Source organism: Oncorhynchus masou, chromosome 14, assembly GCF_036934945.1.
Source record: "Oncorhynchus masou masou isolate Uvic2021 chromosome 14, UVic_Omas_1.1, whole genome shotgun sequence".
Lineage (NCBI taxonomy): Eukaryota > Metazoa > Chordata > Actinopteri > Salmoniformes > Salmonidae > Oncorhynchus > Oncorhynchus masou.
Window position 1 is genome coordinate 38,836,594 of NC_088225.1, and position 18,662 is coordinate 38,855,255.

The following is an 18,662-nucleotide window of genomic DNA, read 5'->3' on the forward strand; positions in this document are numbered from 1 at the left end:
TATATATAGGGAATAGGGTTCTATAGGGCCCTGGTCTAAAGTAGTGCACTATATATATATATATATAGGGAATAGGGTTCTATAGGGCTCTGGTCTAAAGTAGTGCACTATATATAGGGAATAGGGTTCTATAGGGCTCTGGTCTAAAGTAGTGCACTATATATAGGGAATAGGGTTCTATAGGGCCCTGGTCTAAATTAGTGCACTATATATAGGGAATAGGGTTCTATAGGGCCCTGGTCTAAAGTAGTGCACTATATATAGGGAATAGGTTTCTATAGGGCCCTGGTCTAAAGTAGTGCACTATATATAGGGAATAGGATTCTATAGGGCCCTGGTCTAAAGTAGTGCACTATATATAGGGAATAGGGTTCTATAGGGCCCTGGTCTAGAGTAGTGCACTATATATAGGGAATAGGGTTCAATAGGTTCTGGTCTAAAGTAGTGCATATATATAGGGAATAGGGTTCTCTCTGGTCTAAAGTAGTGCACTATATATAGGGAATAGGGTTCTATAGGGCCCTGGTCTAAAGTAGTGCACTATATATAGGGAATAGGGTTCTATAGGGCTCTGGTCTAAAGTAGTGCACTATATATAGGGAATAGGGTTTTATAGGGCCCTGGTCTAAAGTAGTGCACTATATATAGGGAATAGGGTTCTATAGGGCGCTGGTCTAGAGTAGTGCACTATATAGGGAATAGGGTTCTATAGAGCTCTGGTCAAGAGTAGTGCACTATATATAGGGAATAGGGTTCTATAGGGCTCTGGTCTAAAGTAGTGCACTATATAGGGAATAGGGTTCTATAGGGCCCTGGTCTAAAGTAGTGCATTACATTTACATTTAAGTCATTTAGCAGACGTTCTTATCCAGAGCGACTTCAAATTGGTGAATTCACCTTCTGACATCCAGTGGAACAGCCACTTTACAATAGTGCATCTAAGTCATTAAGGGGGGGGTGAGAAGGATTACTTATCCTATCCTAGGTATTCCTTGAAGAGGTGGGGTTTCAGGTGTCTCCGGAAGGTGGTGATTGACTCCGCTGTCCTGGCGTCGTGAGGGAGTTTGTTCCACCATTGGGGGGCCAGAGCAGCGGTTTTGACTGGGCTGAGCGGGAACTGTACTTCCTCAATGGCAGGGAGGCGAGCAGGCCAGAGGAGGATGAACGCAGTGCCCTTGCTTGGGTGTAGGGCCTGATCAGAGCCTGGAGGTACTGCGGTGCCGTTCCCCTCACAGCTCCGTAGGCAAGCACCATGGTCTTGTAGCGGATGCGAGCTTCAACTGGAAGCCAGTGGAGAGAGCGGAGGAGCGGGGTGACGTGACGTATAGTGACGTGACGTGACGTATAGTGCACTATATATAGGGAATAGGGTTCTATGGGGCTCTGGTCTAAAGTAGTGCACTATATAGGGAATAGGGTTCTATAGGGCCCTTGTCTAAAGTAGTGCACTATATAGGGAATAGGGTTCTATGGGGCTCTGGTCTAAAGTAGTGCACTATATAGGGAATAGGGTTCTATAGGGCCCTGGTCTAAAGTAGTGCACTATATATAGGGAATAGGGTTCTATGGGGCTCTGGTCTAAAGTAGTGCACTATATAGGGAATAGGGTTCTATAGGGCCCTTGTCTAAAGTAGTGCACTATATAGGGAATAGGGTTCTAGTCATTGATGAGACAGGGGGATTTACTTCCTGCATGACTGTTAGCAGCTTCCTTCAGTTGGGGAAGACCATCCATTCATCCATCCATTAATTCATCCATCCATTCACCCATCCATTAATTCATCCATCCATTCATCCATCCATTCATCCATCCATTCTTTCATCCAGTCATCCATCCATTCATTCATCCCTCCATTCATCCATCCATTCATCCAGCCATTAATTCATCCATCCATTCATCCAGCCATTAATTCATCCATCCATTCATCCATCCATTAATTCATCCATCCATCCATTCATCCATCCATTCATCCATCCATCCATTCATCTATCCATTCATCCATTAATTCATCCATTCATCCATCCATCCATCCATTCATCCATCCATTCATCCATTCATCCATTCATTCATCCATCCATTCATCCATCCATTAATTAATCCATCCATTCATTCATCCATCCATTCATTCATCCCTCCATTCATCCATCCATTCATCCATCCATTAATTCATCCATCCATTCATCCATCCATTAATTCATCCATCCATTCATCCATCCATGAATTCATCCATCCATTCATTCATCCATCCATTCATCCATCCATCCATCCATTCATCCCTCCATTCATCCATCCATTAATTCATCCATCCATTCAGTCATCCCTCCATTCATTCATCCCTCCATTCATCCATCCATTCATCCATCCATTCATCCATCCATTAATTCATCCATCCATCCATTCATCCATCCATCCATTCATCCATCCATTCATTCATCCATTAATTCATCCATTCATTCATCCATTCATCCATTCATCCATTCATTCATCCATCCATTCATCCAGTCATTCATCCATCCATTCATCCATTCATCCATCCATTCATCCATCCATCCATTCATTCATTCATTCATTCATCCATTCATCCATTCATTCATCCATTCATTCATCCATCCATTAATTCATCCATCCATTCATCCATCCATTAATTCATCCATCCATTCATTCATCCCTCCATTCATCCATCCATTCATCCAGCCATTAATTCATCCATCCATTCATCCATCCATTAATTCATCCATCCATCCATTCATTCATCCATCCATCCATTAATTAATCCATCCATTCATCCATCCATTAATTCATCCATCCATCCATTCATCCATCCATGAATTCATCCATCCATTCATTCATCCATCCATTCATCCATCCATCCATCCATTCATCCATCCATTCATCCATCCATTCATCCATCCATTAATTCATCCATCCATTCATTCATCCATCCATTCATCCATTCATTCATTCATCCATCCATTCATCCATTCATCCATCCATTCATCCATCCATCCATCCATTCATCCATTCATTCATCCATTCATTCATCCATTCATTCATCCATTCATTCATCCATCCATTCATCCAGTCATTCATCCATCCATTCATCCATCCATCCATCCAGTCATCACTGACCTCACTGATACTGAGTTAATAAGTCAATCAACATGAGTCAGTTTGAATACTGGGTGTCGTTGTTACTCATGTTGTGTGTGTGTGTGTGTGTGTGTGTGTGTGTGTGTGTGTGTGTGTGTGTGTGTGTGTGTGTGTAGTTGACGGCGCGGTAGCTCCAGATTCGATGTGTTCGTATCCTCCTGGGTCTCTGTCTGACTGTGCCAGCCAAGCCCTGTCTCCCCCCTCTGCCTCCCCCCTCTCCCCCAGGACAGGTGAGTTAGAGTCTGTCCTCTCCCTGTCTCTCTGTCCTCTCCCTGTCCCTCTGTCCTCCCTCTGTCCTCTCCCTGTCCCTCTGTCCTCTACCTGTCCCTCTGTCCTCTCCCTGTCCCTCTGTCCTCTCCCTGTCCCTCTGTCCTCTCCCTGTCCCTCTGTCCTCTCCCTGTCCCTCTGTCCTCTCCCTGTCTCTCTGTCCTCTCCCTGTCCATCTGTCCTCTCCCTGTCCCTCTGTCCTCTCCCTGTCCCTCTGTCTTCTCCCTGTCTCTCTGTCCTCTCCCTGTCTCTCTGTCCTCTCCCTGTCTCTCTGTCCTCTCCCTGTCTCTCTGTCCTCTCTGTCTCTCTGTCCTCTCCCTGTCTCTCTGTCCTCTCCCTGTCTCTCTGTCCTCTCCGTCTCTCTGTCCTCTCCCTGTCTCTCTGTCCTCTCCCTGTCTCTCTGTCCTCTCCCTGTCTCTCTGTCCTCTCCCTGTCTCTCTGTCCTCTCCCTGTCTCTCTGTCCTCTCCCTGTCTCTCTGTCCTCTCCCTGTCTCTCTGTCCTCTCCCTGTCTCTCTGTCCTCTCCCTGTCTCTCTGTCCTCTCCCTGTCTCTCTGTCCTCTCTTCCTCCTGACCCTGTACTCTATATATGCAAAAAACCTCTTAAACAAAGCCAATCACATGAGAATGTTACTGTGTGTGTGTGTGTGTGTGTGTGTGTGTGTGTGTGTGTGTGTGTGTGTGTGTGTGTGTGTGTGTGTGTGTGTGTGTGTGTGTGTGTGTGTGTGTGTGTGTGTGTGTGTGTGTGTGTGTGTGTGTGTGTGTGTGTGTGTGTGTGTGTGTGTGTGTGTGCGTGCGTGCGTGCGTGCGTGCGTGCGTGTGTGTGTGTGTTACAGAGGAGTACATTCACCAAGCCAAGGCTCACCTGAGGGGAATGTGCCAGGTAAGACCAAGGGGTACAGATAGAGGGACCGTTGAGTTGGGTACTTTTTTCAAAAGACAACTCTACCTGTCTCTCCAACCAATGACGCTGTCTCAACAGGAGATGGAGGCGGGCCTTAGCCTGGCGACCCACTATGTTGACGTGCGATTGGTCCAGAGGCAGATCCTGATTGGCTCAGGGAAGAACAGCAGCAAGTGCCTGGAGAAAGATTTGGTCGTTATCGGAGACGCGGAGAGGAGGCGGGGCTCGTTGGCCAGGAGTCAGGTCAGACCCTGTGACATCATTGTTACGTTGTCACCTACAGAGACACTATTAGTATTTAGTCTGAAGGCTGTCGTTACTTCGTCACTACATGTCTTTCTTCCTCGATTTATGATTCTGTCTGTCAGGAAAAGTGTAATTAAATAATGAATAATAATTGTAATTAATAATGAATGTATTTATTGTCTGTGTTTGTCGTCAGGTGTTTGAGAGCTCCACCGGGGCGAAACCCAAACGTTCCATCGTGTTGCTAGGCAACGCCGGCATGGGTAAAAGCACGCTCATCAAGAAGCTCTGCGTTGATTGGTCCGACGGCCTCCTGCCACAGTTTGACTTTGTGTTCTTACTGGACGGTAAGGCTCTGACCCTCCCCCCTGAGCCAACCTATAGCCTTCGGTCCCTCCTCCTACACCTCTCCTGTCCCCACCCACGGGATGTCTTCAATCAGGTCCTCTCTGCCCCGGAGCGTGTGCTGGTGATATTCGATGGCTTCGAGGTGGTGCGTGACTTGGAGGGGCTGCTTCAGTTTCCAGCGGATGACAGTAAAGGGGAGAACTACAGCGTTAGACAGCTGTTCTCAGGTTTGCTCCAGGGGAAGCTCCTACCAGGCTGCTCACTGCTCCTCTCTGCCCGACCACAAGGCACCGTCAGTGGGCTGCTGAGACGGGCTGACAGCCTCCTGGAACTCTCTGGCTTCTCCCCTCCGGACATAGAGAGATACCTGGGACAATACTTCTCTGGACAGTCGCTAGAGGCCCCAACCTCCGTCCCAGACTCAATCCCAGTCCCAACCTCAGTCCTAGCACCAGTCCCAGTCCCAGTCCCAGTCCCAACCTCAGTCCCAGTCCCAACCTCAGTCCCAGTCCCAGTCCCACTCCCAGTCCCAACCTCAGTCCCAGTCCCAGTCTCACTCCCAGTCCCAACCTCAGTCCCAGTCCCAGTCCCAGTCCCAATCTCAGTCCCAGTCCCAGTCCCAACCTCAGTCCCAGTCCCAACCTCAGTCCCAGTCCTAGCCCTCACCAGGCTCCACAGTCAGCCGTACCTTCTGTCTGTGTGTTGGAACCCAGCTCTGTGTCACATGGTCTGTCTGCTTCTAGAACACTGGGATGTTTCGGAGCCACTCCCCTCCACGCTGACGGGACTGTGTTACAGGGTGTTGCTCCTAAAGATGGGACGACACATCCTTAAACGCACACACTGTCAATCCCTACCCCAAACTCAAACCCAGGCACACACTCACACCCTTAAACACAGTCAAAAACACGTCCTTAAACGTACACACTGTCAATCCCTACCCCAAACTCAAACCCAGGCACACACTCACACCCTTAAACACAGTCAAAAAGACGTCCTTAAACACACAAGCAACTGGACACGAACACACATCCGCACTCGCTCTCACACTCAATCCCAAAATCAATTAGAAGACCAGAAGAGGACGATAGAGAAGAGGGAGGAGGAAGAGAGAGAGAGGGAGGGAGAGAAAGAGAGAGAGGAGAAGAGGGAGGAGGGAGAGGAAGAGAGAGAGGAGAAGAGGGAGGAGGAAGAGAGAGAGAGGGAGGAGGGAGAGGAAGAGAGAGAGGAGAAGAGGGAGGAGGAAGTGAGAGAGAGGGAGAGGGGGAGAGAAAGAGAGAGAGAGGGAGGAGGGAGAGGAAGGGAGAGAGACGGAGGAGGGAGAGAAAGAGAGAGAGGAAGAGAACAGGTGTGTTCTGTCAGAGTTGAGCAGTCTGGCTTGGCAGGGGGTTAAAGGTCATTCATCTCTCCTGACTCTGGACAATACCGTCTGTGTCAGGCTGCGGATGTTTGGCCTGAGGACTGGACTGGTCCATTCTCACTGGCTGAGGGGGGAGCAGGGCAGAGATTGTGACGGTGGCGGTGGCGGCGTGAGTTCCGACAACATCCTGTCCTGGGCCCACCCTTTCCTGCAAAGCTTCCTGGGCGGGGCCCACCTGTCCGTCTCCAGCTGTGTGTCTGACCGGGCTCTGCTGACCCAGATACTACCACAGGTAGAATGACTGTTTTCTATTGAAACTCTGTCCATATGTCCCTCTGTAGACTATGACCTGAACCAGCACCAGTTTTCTATTGAAACTCTGTCCATATGTCCCTCTGTAGACTATGACCTGAACCAGCACCAGTTTTCTATTGAAACTCTGTCCATATGTCCCTCTATAGACTATGACCTGAACCAGCACCAGTTTTCTATTGAAACTCTGTCCATATGTCCCTCTGTAGACTATGACCTGAACCAGCACCAGTTTTCTATTGAAACTCTGTCCATATGTCCCTCTGTAGACTATGACCTGAACCAGCACCAGTTTTCTATTGAAACTCTGTCCATATGTCCCTCTGTAGACTATGACCGTAACCAGCACCAGTTTTCTATTGAAACTCTGTCCATATGTCCCTCTGTAGACTATGACCTGAACCAGCACCAGTTTTCTATTGAAACTCTGTCCATATGTCCCTCTGTAGACTATGACCGGAACCAGCACCAGTTTTCTATTGAAACTCTGTCCATATGTCCCTCTGTAGACTATGACCTGAACCAGCACCTCCTTCCAGCTCGGACTCTGCTGTTTATTGAGGGAAATGCTTCCTTTCTATGTCTGTGATGTGTGGTTGTCCCACACAGCTTCCTGAAGACGAATGAACTGACAGGAAGTGGCTCTGGATAAGAGTGTCTGCCAAATGACTAACGTGTAAATGTACTCCTGTTCTACTCTACTCTGTTCTACTCTACTCTATTCTACTCTACTCTGTTCTGTTCTACTCTACTCTACTCTGTTCTGCTCTGTTCTACTCTACTCTGTTCTACTCTACTCTATTCTACTCTACTCTATTCTACTCTACTCTGTTCTGCTCTATTCTACTCTACTCTGTTCTACTCTACTCTACTCTATTCTGTTCTACTCTACTCTACTCTATTCTGTTCTACTCTACTCTACTCTATTCTATTCTGCTCTACTCTGCTCTGCAGCCCAGGGGGAGGCGACGGCCTCAGGGAGAGTGTCTGGACCTTGCTCAGCGATTCGCCGTCGGGCTGCTTTTCCGGAACAATGCAGAACTTCGGCACCTGGCCACCCTGGATACCGACGCCATGAAAGTGGTGGCGGCCAAGCGAGCCGCTGTGACATCACACCTGGAGAACCTTCGCCATGGCGACCTGAGCCCCGCTCGGCTCCTGGAGGCGTGTCACTGTGTTTACGAGACGGGCGACGTCCTCCTGGTCAGGCACCTGGTACGGAACCTTCCCGAGGTCCTGTCGTTCCAAGGGGTCCCGCTGTGCCCCGCCGACGCCTTCGTAGTGTGGAACCTTTTGGACCAGTGTAGAACGCTGAGGAGGAGGTTCTGTCTGGGGCTGGAGGACACAGGACTGAGGATGACAGGATTAAAACTACTGACGGGTCTCAACAACATACACTCATACAGGTACTGGTACTGTTACACTGATAGACCTGCTACAGATCTGTTACAGTGTATATCTAGACCTGCTACAACATACACTCATACAGGTACTGGTACTGTTACAGTGATAGACCTGCTACAGATCTGTTACAGTGTATATCTAGACCTGCTACAACATACACTCATACAGGTACTGGTACTGTTACACTGATAGACCTGCTACAGATCTGTTACAGTGTATATCTAGACCTGCTACAACATACACTCATACAGGTACTGCTACTGTTACACTGATAGACCTGCTACAGATCTGTTACAGTGTATATCTAGACCTGCTACAACATACACTCATACAGGTACTGGTACTGTTACACTGATAGACCTGCTACAGATCTGTTACAGTGTATATCTAGACCTGCTACAACATACACTCATACAGGTACTGGTACTGTTACACTGATAGACCTGCTACAGATCTGTTACAAGGTATATCTACAACAGTATAGATCTGTTACATGATACATCTAGAACAGTACAGATCTGTTACATTATATATCTAGAACAGTATAGATCTGTTACAGTATTGATCTAGAACAGTATAGATCTGTTACAGTATAGATTTTAAACAGTATAGTTCTTAAACAATATAGATCTAGAACAGTATATATCTAGAATAGTATAGATCTGTTACAGTATAGCTCTAGAACAGTATATATCTAGAATGTTATAGATCTCTTACAGTATAGATCTGTTACAGAATATATCTAGAACAGTATAGATCTAGAACAGTACAGATCTGTTACAGTATAGATCTAGAACAGTATAGATCTGTTACAGTATAGATCTAGAACAGTATAGATCTGATACAGTATAGATATAGAACAGTATAGATCTGTTACTGTGTAGCTCTAGAACAGTATAGATCTGTTACAGTATAGATCTGATACAGTATAGATCTGTTACAGTATAGATCTAGAACAGTATAGATCTGTTACAGTATAGATCTAGAACAGTATAGATCTAGAACAGTATAGATCTGTTACAGTATAGATCTAGAACAGTATAGATCTGTTACAGTACAGATCTAGAACAGTATAGATCTAGAACAGTACAGATCTGTTACAGTATAGATCTAGAAGAGTATAGATCTAGAACAGTATAGATCTGTTACAGCATATATCTAGAACAGTATATATCTGTTACAGTATAGATATAGAACAGTATATATCTGTTACAGTATAGATCTAGAACAGTATAGATCTGTTACAGTATAGATCTAGAACAGTATAGATCTAGAACAGTATAGATCGAGAACAGTATAGATCTAGAACAGTATAGATCTAGAACAGTATAGATCTGTTACAGTATAGATCTAGAACAGTATAGATCTAGAACAGTATAGATCTGATGTTCTCACTCTACTGTGTGTAGAACTTGTACATTTAGTTTTCTGATATGTGTGTTTCGAACACGACTCTCGTGTGTGTGTGTGTGTGTGTGTGTGTGTGTGTGTGTGTCCGTCCCAGGGCGAGTATCGCTGACACCATCACTCTGTGGGAGGAGCTAGAGCAGAGTGGGGAGGAGGAGCTTCTGAAAGCGGCGGTGTCCAAGTTGACCCTTAACCCTTTCAGAGCCACACAGGTGTCCCACGTCCAACACCTGTCCACACTGGTCAACATACACACAAGCAGGAGACTGTCTGAGAGGTACGCCAATACAGCACACACACACACACACGCACGCACGCACACACACACACACTCACCATCTACAATACAATACAGTAGACAGTAACCTGCCCAGCTCTTGTTACAGCCATCTACAATACATACACACATCTACATACATACATACATACACAATACATACATATATATATATACACACACACACACATATACATACATACACACACACACACATATATATATATACTGGCATGTTCAAAGCCCTTGTGATGTGTCCGTCATCATTTCAGCCAATCAGATGGTGTCCTGGGGGAGGGTCTTCCTGCAGTCAGAGATCTTCACAAGCTGGAGTTTGAGTGAGTGTCATTATTCAACCACTATCACTAGGTAATAAGTCAATACACTTTGATTTGACTAGGTAATAAGCCATTAAACTTTGATTTTACTAGATAATGAGTCAATACACTTGGATTTGACTAGGTAATGAGTCAATGCACTTGGATTTGACTAGGTAATGAGTCAATACACTTGGATTTGACTAGGTAATAAGTCAATACACTTTGATTTTACTAGGTAATAAGCCAATAAACTTGGATTTGACTAGGTAATAAGTCAAGAGTTTCCACTCTGACTAGGTGATAAATCAAGAGTTACCACTCTGACTAGGTGATAAGTCAATAGTTACCACTCTGACTTGGTAATAAGTCAATAGTTACCACTCTGACTTGGTAATAAGTCAAGAGTTACCACACTGACTTGGTAATAAGTCAAGAGTTACCACTCTGACTAGGTAATAAGTCAAGAGTTACCACTCTGACTAGGTAATAAGTCAAGAGTTACCACTCTGACTAGGTAATAAGTCAAGAGTTACCACTCTGACTAGGTAATAAGTCAAGAGTTACCACTCTGACTAGGTAATAAGTCAAGAGTTACCACTCTGACTAGGTAATAAGTCAAGAGTTATCACTCTGACTAGGTAATAAGTCAAGAGTTACCACTCTGACTAGGTAATAAGTCAAGAGTTACCACTCTGACTAGGTAATAAGTCAAGAGTTACCTCTCTGACTAGGTAATAAGTCAAGAGTTACCTCTCTGACTAGGTAATAAGTCAAGAGTTACCACTCTGACTAGGTAATAAGTCAAGAGTTACCTCTCTGACTAGGTAATAAGTCAAGAGTTACCTCTCTGACTAGGTAATAAGTCAAGAGTTACCTCTCTGACTAGGTAATAAGTCAAGAGTTACCACTCTGACTAGGTAATAAGTCAAGAGTTACCTCTCTGACTAGGTAATAAGTCAAGAGTTACCTCTCTGACTAGGTAATATGTCAAGAGTTATCACTCTGACTAGGTGATAAGTCAAGAGTTATCACTGGTTTGACTAGGTAATAAGTCAAGAGTTACCACTCTGACTAGGTAATATGTCAAGAGTTATCACTCTGACTAGGTAATAAGTCAAGAGTTATCACTGGTTTGACTAGGTAATAAGTCAAGAGTTACCACTCTGACTAGGTAATAAGTCAAGAGTTACCACTCTGACTAGGTAATATGTCAAGAGTTACCACTCTGACTAGGTAATAAGTCAAGAGTTACCACTCTGACTAGGTAATAAGTCAAGAGTTACCACTCTGACTAGGTAATAAGTCAAGAGTTACCACTCTGACTAGGTAATAAGTCAAGAGTTACCACTCTGACTTGCTAATAAGTCAAGAGTTACCACTCTGACTAGGTAATAAGTCAAGAGTTACCTCTCTGACTAGGTAATATGTCAAGAGTTACCACTCTGACTAGGTAATAAGTCAAGAGTTACCACTCTGACTAGGTAATAAGTCAAGAGTTATCACTCTGACTAGGTAATAAGTCAAGAGTTACCACTCTGACTAGGTAATAAGTCAAGAGTTATCACTGAGAAAGTGTGTTTGTGTGTGTGTACAGGTTGGGGCCAGTGAATGGTCCTCTGGCGCTCCCTAAACTCCTGGAGCTGCTGCCAGCCCTGCACAGTCTACATCACCTGGAGTAAGTATCGCTCTACTGATGGACCACGGGACAACGGCTTTCACTTTATTACGCTGTCGGTCTAATCTCTCTGTCTCCCTAATCTCTCTGTCTCCCTCACCCAGTCTGGAGAACAGTAAACTGGGGGACAGTGGGGCTGAGGGTCTGGCTGGAGCTGTGCTGTCTCTCTCCTCTCTGCAGATTATCAAGTAAGAAACCTCACACTGAGCTCTCTAGTCTCTCGATCAACCTGTTCATCACTGAGCTCTCTACTCTCTAGATCAGCCTGTCCATCACTGAGCTGTCTACTCTCTAGATCAACCTGTCCATCACTGAGCTCTCTAATCTCTAGATCAACCTGTCCATCACTGAGCTCTCTAGATAATATCTATCTGTAGATCTCTGGGGTCATTATGACCCAGAAAAGGTTGGTGACCTCTGCCCTAGATAATATCTATCTGCACTATACTGTGCTTTTGTTAACAATGTTTATGGTCTCTCCACCTCTCTCCTCCTCTCTCCTCCTCTCTTCTTTTCTCCTCCTCTCCGCCCCTCCTCCTTTCTCCCCACTCTCCTCCTCTCCGCCCCTCCTCCTTTCTCCCCACTCTCCTCCTCTCCGCCCCTCCTCCTTTCTCCCCACGCTCCTCTTCTCCGCCCCTCCTCCTTTCTCCCCACGCTCCTAATCCCTCTCCGCCCCTCCTCCTTTCTCCCCACTCTCCTCCTCTCCGCCCCCCTCCTTTCTCCCCACTCTCCTCCTCTCCGCCCCTCCTCCTTTCTCCCCACTCTCCTCCTCTCCGCCCCTCCTCCTTTCTCCCCACGCTCCTCTTCTCCGCCCCTCCTCCTTTCTCCCCACTCTCCTCATCTCTGCCCCTCCTCCTTTCTCCTCCTCTCCACCCCTCCTCCTTTCTTTCCCCCTCTCCTTTCTCCTCCCCTCCTCTCTTCTTCTCTTCCCTCCTCTCCTTTCTCCCCTCCTCCTCTCCTTTCTCCTCTCCTCCTCTCCTTTCTCCCCTCCTCCTCTCCTTTTTCCTCCCCTTCTCTCCTTTCTCCTCCCCTTCTCTCCTTTCTCCTCCCCTTTTCTCCTTTCTCCTCCCCTTCTTTCCTTTCTCCTCCCCTCTTCTTCTCTCCCCTCTCCTCCTCTCCTTTCTCCTCCTCTCCTCCCCTTTCTCCACCCCTCCTCTCCTCCCCTTTCACCTCCCCTCCTCTCCTCCTCTTTCGCCTCCTCTCCTCTTTCTCCTCCTTTCCTCTCCTCCCCTCCTCTCTTCTCTTCTCTTCTCTTCTCTCAGTCTCTCCCAGAACTGTATAGGGGACCAGGGAATAGGGAGTCTGGCTCCTGCTCTGTCTACCCTCCCCTCGCTGCACTGTCTCAGGTATACACACACACACACACACACACACACACACACACACACACACACACACACACACACACACACCCTGTCTATTGTCCAGTCTGTAATCTGATGGTCTAATCCCGTCTATTGTCCAGTCTGTAATCTGATGGTCTAATCCCGGCTATTGGCCAGTCTGTAATCTGATGGTCTAATCCCATCTATTGTCCAGTCTGTAATCTGATGGTCTAATCCCGTCTATTGTCCAGTCTGTAATCTGATGGTCTAATCCCGGCTATTGGCCAGTCTGTAATCTGATGGTCTAATCCCGTCTATTGTCCAGTCTGTAATCTGATGGTCTAATCCCGTCTATTGTCCAGTGTGTAATCTGATGTTCTAATCCCGTCTATTGTCCAGTCTGTAATCTGATGGTCTAATCCCGTCTATTCTCCAGTCTGTAATCTGATGGTCTAATCCCGTCTATTGTCCAGTCTGTAATTTGATGGTCTAATCCCGTCTATTGTCCAGTCTGTAATCTGATGGTCTAATCCCGTCTATTGTCCAGTCTGTAATCTGATGGTCCAATCCCGTCTATTGTCCAGTCTGTAATCTGATGGTCTAATCCCGTCTATTGTCCAGTCTGTAATCTGATGGTCTAATCCCGTCTATTGTCCAGTCTGTAATCTGATGGTCTAATCCCGTCTATTGTCCAGTCTGTAATCTGATGGTCTAATCCCGTTATAAAACTAGCAGTATTGTCCAGTCTGTAATCTGATGGTCTAATCCCGTCTATTGTCCAGTCTGTAATCTGATGGTCTAATCCCGTCTATTGGCCAGTCTGTAATCTGATGGTCTAATCCCGTCTATTGTCCAGTCTGTAATCTGATGGTCTAATCCAGTCTATTCTCCAGTCTGTAATCTGATGGTCTAATCCCGTCTATTGTCCAGTCTGTAATCTGATGGTCTAATCCCGTCTATTCTCTAGTCTGTAATCTGATGGTCTAATCCCGTCTATTGTCCAGTCTGTAATCTGATGGTCTAATCCAGTCTATTCTCCAGTCTGTACAGTAATGTGATATCTGACGGGGGTGCTGAGAGTCTGGCTGCTGTTTTACCTCAGATGACATCACTCAGTGACCTGGAGTAAGTCTGAATTATAAAACATTACAGCAGTAAGTCTGAATTATAAAACTATACAGCAGTAAGTCTGAATTATAAAACTATACTGCAGTAAAACAGCAGTAAATCTGAATTATAAAACATTACAGCAGTAAAACAGCATTAAGTCTGAATTATAAAACTATACTGCAGTAAAACAGCAGTAAGTCTGAATTATAAAACATTACAGCAGTAAAACAGCAGTAAGTCTGAATCATAAAACATTACAGCAGTAAAACAGCAGTAAGTCTGAATTATAAAACTATACTGCAGTAAAACAGCAGTAAGTCTGAATTATAAAACTATACTGCAGTAAAACAGCAGTAAGTCTGAATTATAAAACATTACTGCAGTAGCACAGCAGTAACTCTGAATTATAAAACATTACAGCAGTAAGTCTGAATCATAAAACAATACGGCAGTAAAACAGCAGTAAGTCTGAATTATAAAACATTACAGCAGTAAAACAGCAGTAAGTCTGAATCATAAAACATGACTGCAGTAGCACAGCAGTATTGACACGGTAGTGTGTATGTAGTACCCCCTGTTGCTATGGGATCAGTAGCTGTCGCCACACTACTGTTCACAACTACTCCAGTCCGACTCATTGTTTCGTCTACAGTGTCAAGTACAACAGCTTCACGGCCCTGGGAGCTCAGAGTCTGGCTTCCAGTCTGAGGGACTGTCCATGGATCAAGAGTCTGGGGTAGGACGCTCATAGAACACAATCACATCGCCATAACATATAGGAGGAAGTCCCATTGATCTAATAGTCGATTACAATCACGATAACGTCTAGGAGGAAGTCACTGTCGAACAGAATAAAACATGGAAACAGAGATGGTTTCGCTCAAAATACAATATTTAGTTGGATTTCCTCTCCCTCTCTCTCTCTCTGTCTCTCTACCTCTCTCTCTGTCTCTCTACCTCTCTCTCTCTCTCTCTACCTCTCTCTCTCTCTCTGTCTCTCTACCTCTCTCTCTCTCTCTCTCTCTCTACCTCTCTCTCTCTCTCTCTCTCTCTCTGCCTCTCTCAATCTCTGTCTCTCTACCTCTCTCTCTCTCTGCCTCTCTCTCTCTCTGCCTCTCTCTCTCCTCTCTCTCTCCTCCCTCTCTCTCTCTCTCTCCTCTCTCTCCTCCCTCTCTCCTCCCTCTCTCTCTGTCTCTCTCTCCTCTCTCTCTCTCTCTCCTCGCTCTCTCTCCTCTCTCTCCTCTCTCTCTCTCCTCCCTCTCTCTCTCTCTCTCTCTCTCTCTCTCTCTCTCCTCTCTCCTCCCTCTCTCTCTGTCTCTCTCTCTCTCTCTCTCTCTCTCTCTCTCTCTCTCTCTCTCTCTCTCTCCTCTCTCTCCTCCCTCTCTCTCTCTCCTCTCTCTCTCTCTCTCTCTCTCCCTCTCTCTCTCTCTCTCTCTCTCTCTCTCTCTCTCTCTCTCTCTCTCTCTCTCTCCTCTCTCTCTCTCTCTCCCTCTCTCTCTCTCTCTCTCTCTCTCTCTCTCTCCTCTCTCTCCCTCCCTCTCTCCTCCCCCTCTCTCTCCTCCCTCTCTCTCTCTCTCCTCTCTCTCCTCTCTCTCTCCTCCCCCCCTCTCTCTCTCTCCTCCCTCTCTCTCTCTCCTCTCTGTCCTCTCTCTCTCCTCTCTCTCCTTCCTCTCTCCTCCCTCTCTCTCTCTGTCTCTCTCCTCTCTCTCTCTCCTTCCTCTCTCCTCCCTCTCTCTCTCTGTCTCTCTCTCTCTCTCTCCCTCTCTCTCTCCTCCCTCTCTCTCTCTTCCTCTCTCTCTCTCTCTCTCTCTCTCTCTCTCTCCTCTCTCTCTCACTCTCTCTCTCTCTCTCTGTCTCTCTCTCTCTCTCTCCTCTCTCTCTCTCCAGGATGTGGAATGTGTGTATTCCCTACGGAGTGTTAGAGAGACTGCAACAACAGGACCCACGGATACAGCTGCTCTAGAACATTGTTCTAATGTTGTTCTAACAGAACCCCAGAGGATACAGCTGCTCTAGAACATTGTTCTGTTGTTCTAACAGAACCCCAGAGGATACAGCTCTGACAGGATATATAATATCAGGATACACCACTGCTCTGTGTTCCTGGACACCACTGCTCTGTGTTCCTGGACACCACTGTTCTGTGTTCCTGGACACCACTGCTCTGTGTTCCTGGACACCACTGTACTGTGTTCCTGGACACCACTGTACTGTGTTCCTGGACACCACTGTTCTGTGTTCCTGGACACCACTGTACTGTGTTCCTGGACACCACTGTTCTGTGTTCCTGGACACCACTGTACTGTGTTCCTGGACACCACTGTTCTGTGTTCCTGGACACCACTGTACTGTGTTCCTGGACACCACTGTACTGTGTTCCTGGACACCACTGTACTGTGTTCCTGGACACCACTGTTCTGTGTTCCTGGACACCGCTGTACTGTGTTCCTGGACACCACTGTTCTGTGATCCTGGACACCACTGTTCTGTGTTCCTGGACACCACTGTACTGTGTTCCTGGACACCACTGTACTGTGTTCCTGGACACCACTGTTCTGTGTTCCTGGACACCTCTGTTCTGTGTTCCTGGACACCACTGTTCTGTGTTCCTGGACACCTCTGTTCTGTGTTCAGAGGGAGATGGTTAATATAGAACTGGACACCACTGTTCTGTGTTCCTGGACACCTCTGTTCTGTGTTCCTGGACACCTCTGTTCTGTGTTCCTGGACACCACTGTTCTGTGTTCCTGGACACCTCTGTTCTGTGATCCTGGACACCACTGTTCTGTGTTCCTGGACACCACTGTACTATGTTCCTGGACACCACTGTACTGTGTTCCTGGACACCACTGTTCTGTGTTCCTGGACACCTCTGTTCTGTGTTCCTGGACACCACTGTTCTGTGTTCCTGGACACCTCTGTTCTTTGCACTGACATTTGAATGTATTTGTTATGTTTAATACTGTTCTGTGGATCATTTCTGTACTGATCACTATATTAAATATGTACTGAAAAATAAAACTTGAGGTGGTTAATATAGAACTGGACCTGACTACTCTACAGAACCAGAACCAGAGATAGACAGATGAGATGGTTAATATAGAACTGGACCTGACTACTCTACAGAACCAGAATCAGGGGAGATGGTTAATATAGAACTGGACCTGACTACTCTACAGAACCAGAACCAGAGATAGACAGAGGAGATGGTTAATATAGAACTGGACCAGACTACTCTACAGAACCAGAACCAGAGATAGACAGAGAATATGGTTAATATAGAACTGGACCTGACTACTCTACAGAACCAGAACCAGAGGAGATGGTTAATATAGAACTGGACCTGACTACTCTACAGAACCAGAACCAGAGATAGACAGAGAATATGGTTAATATAGAACTGGACCTGACTACTCTACAGAACCAGAACCAGAGATAGACAGAGGAGATGGTTAATATAGAACTGGACCTGACTACTCTACAGAACCAGAACCAGAGTAGATGGTTAATATAGAACTGGACTAGATTACTCTACAGAACCAGAACCAGAGATAGACAGAGGAGATGGTTAATATAGAACTGGACCTGACTAATCTACAGAACCAGAACCAGAGATAGACAGAGGAGATGGTTAATATAGAACTGGACCTGACTACAGAACCAGAACCAGAGATAGACAGAGGAGATGGTTAATATAGAACTGGACCTGACTACTCTACAGAACCAGAACCAGAGATAGACAGAGGAGATGGTTAATATAGAACTGGAACTGACTACTCTACAGAACCAGAACCAGAGATAGACAGAGGAGATGGTTATTATAGAACTGGACCTGACTACTCTACAGAACCAGAACCAGAGATAGACAGAGGAGATGGTTAATATCGAACTGGACCAGACTACTCTACAGAACCAGAACCAGAGATAGACAGAGGACAAGGTTAATATAGAACTGGACCTGACTACTCTACAGAACCAGAACCAGAGATAGACAGAGGAGATGGTTAATATAGAACTGGACCTGACTTCTCTACAGAACCAGAACCAGAGATAGACAGAGGAGATGGTTAATATAGAACTGGACCAGACTACTCTACAGAACCAAAACCAGAGATAGATAGAGGAGATGGTTAATATAGAACTGGACCTGACTACTCTACAGAACCAGAACCAGAGATAGACAGAGGAGATGGTTATTATAGAACTGGACCTGACTACTCTACAGAACCAGAGATAGACAGAGGAGATGGTTATTATAGAACTGGACCTGACTACTCTACAGAACCAGAACCAGAGATAGACAGAGGAGATGGTTAATATAGAACTGGACCTGACTACTCTACAGAACCAGAACCAGAGATATACAGAGGAGATGGTTATTATAGAACTGGACCTGACTACTCTACAGAACCAGAACCAGAGATAGACAGAGGAGATGGTTATTATAGAACTGGACCTGACTACTCTACAGAACCAGAACCAGAGATAGACAGAGGAGATGGTTAATATAGAACTGGACCAGACTACTCTCCAGAACCAGAGATAGACAGAGGACGAG

General features: G+C 46.0%; 1 protein-coding gene across 1 annotated transcript; it reads left to right on the forward strand.

Annotated features, from left to right (window-relative positions):
• Positions 1 to 3,239: 3,239 nt before the first annotated feature.
• Positions 3,240 to 16,730, forward strand: LOC135554820 (MHC class II transactivator-like). Its single transcript, XM_064987268.1, is given in 14 exon segments — positions 3,240 to 3,381; positions 4,253 to 4,299; positions 4,399 to 4,563; positions 4,763 to 6,290; positions 6,292 to 6,566; positions 7,541 to 7,992; positions 9,495 to 9,674; positions 9,947 to 10,012; positions 11,589 to 11,669; positions 11,774 to 11,857; positions 12,932 to 13,015; positions 14,036 to 14,119; positions 14,757 to 14,840; positions 15,992 to 16,730. Coding segments are annotated over 14 exon segments (3,294 nt in total). The 5' UTR covers positions 3,240 to 3,293; the 3' UTR covers positions 16,068 to 16,730.
• Positions 16,731 to 18,662: the final 1,932 nt, after the last annotated feature.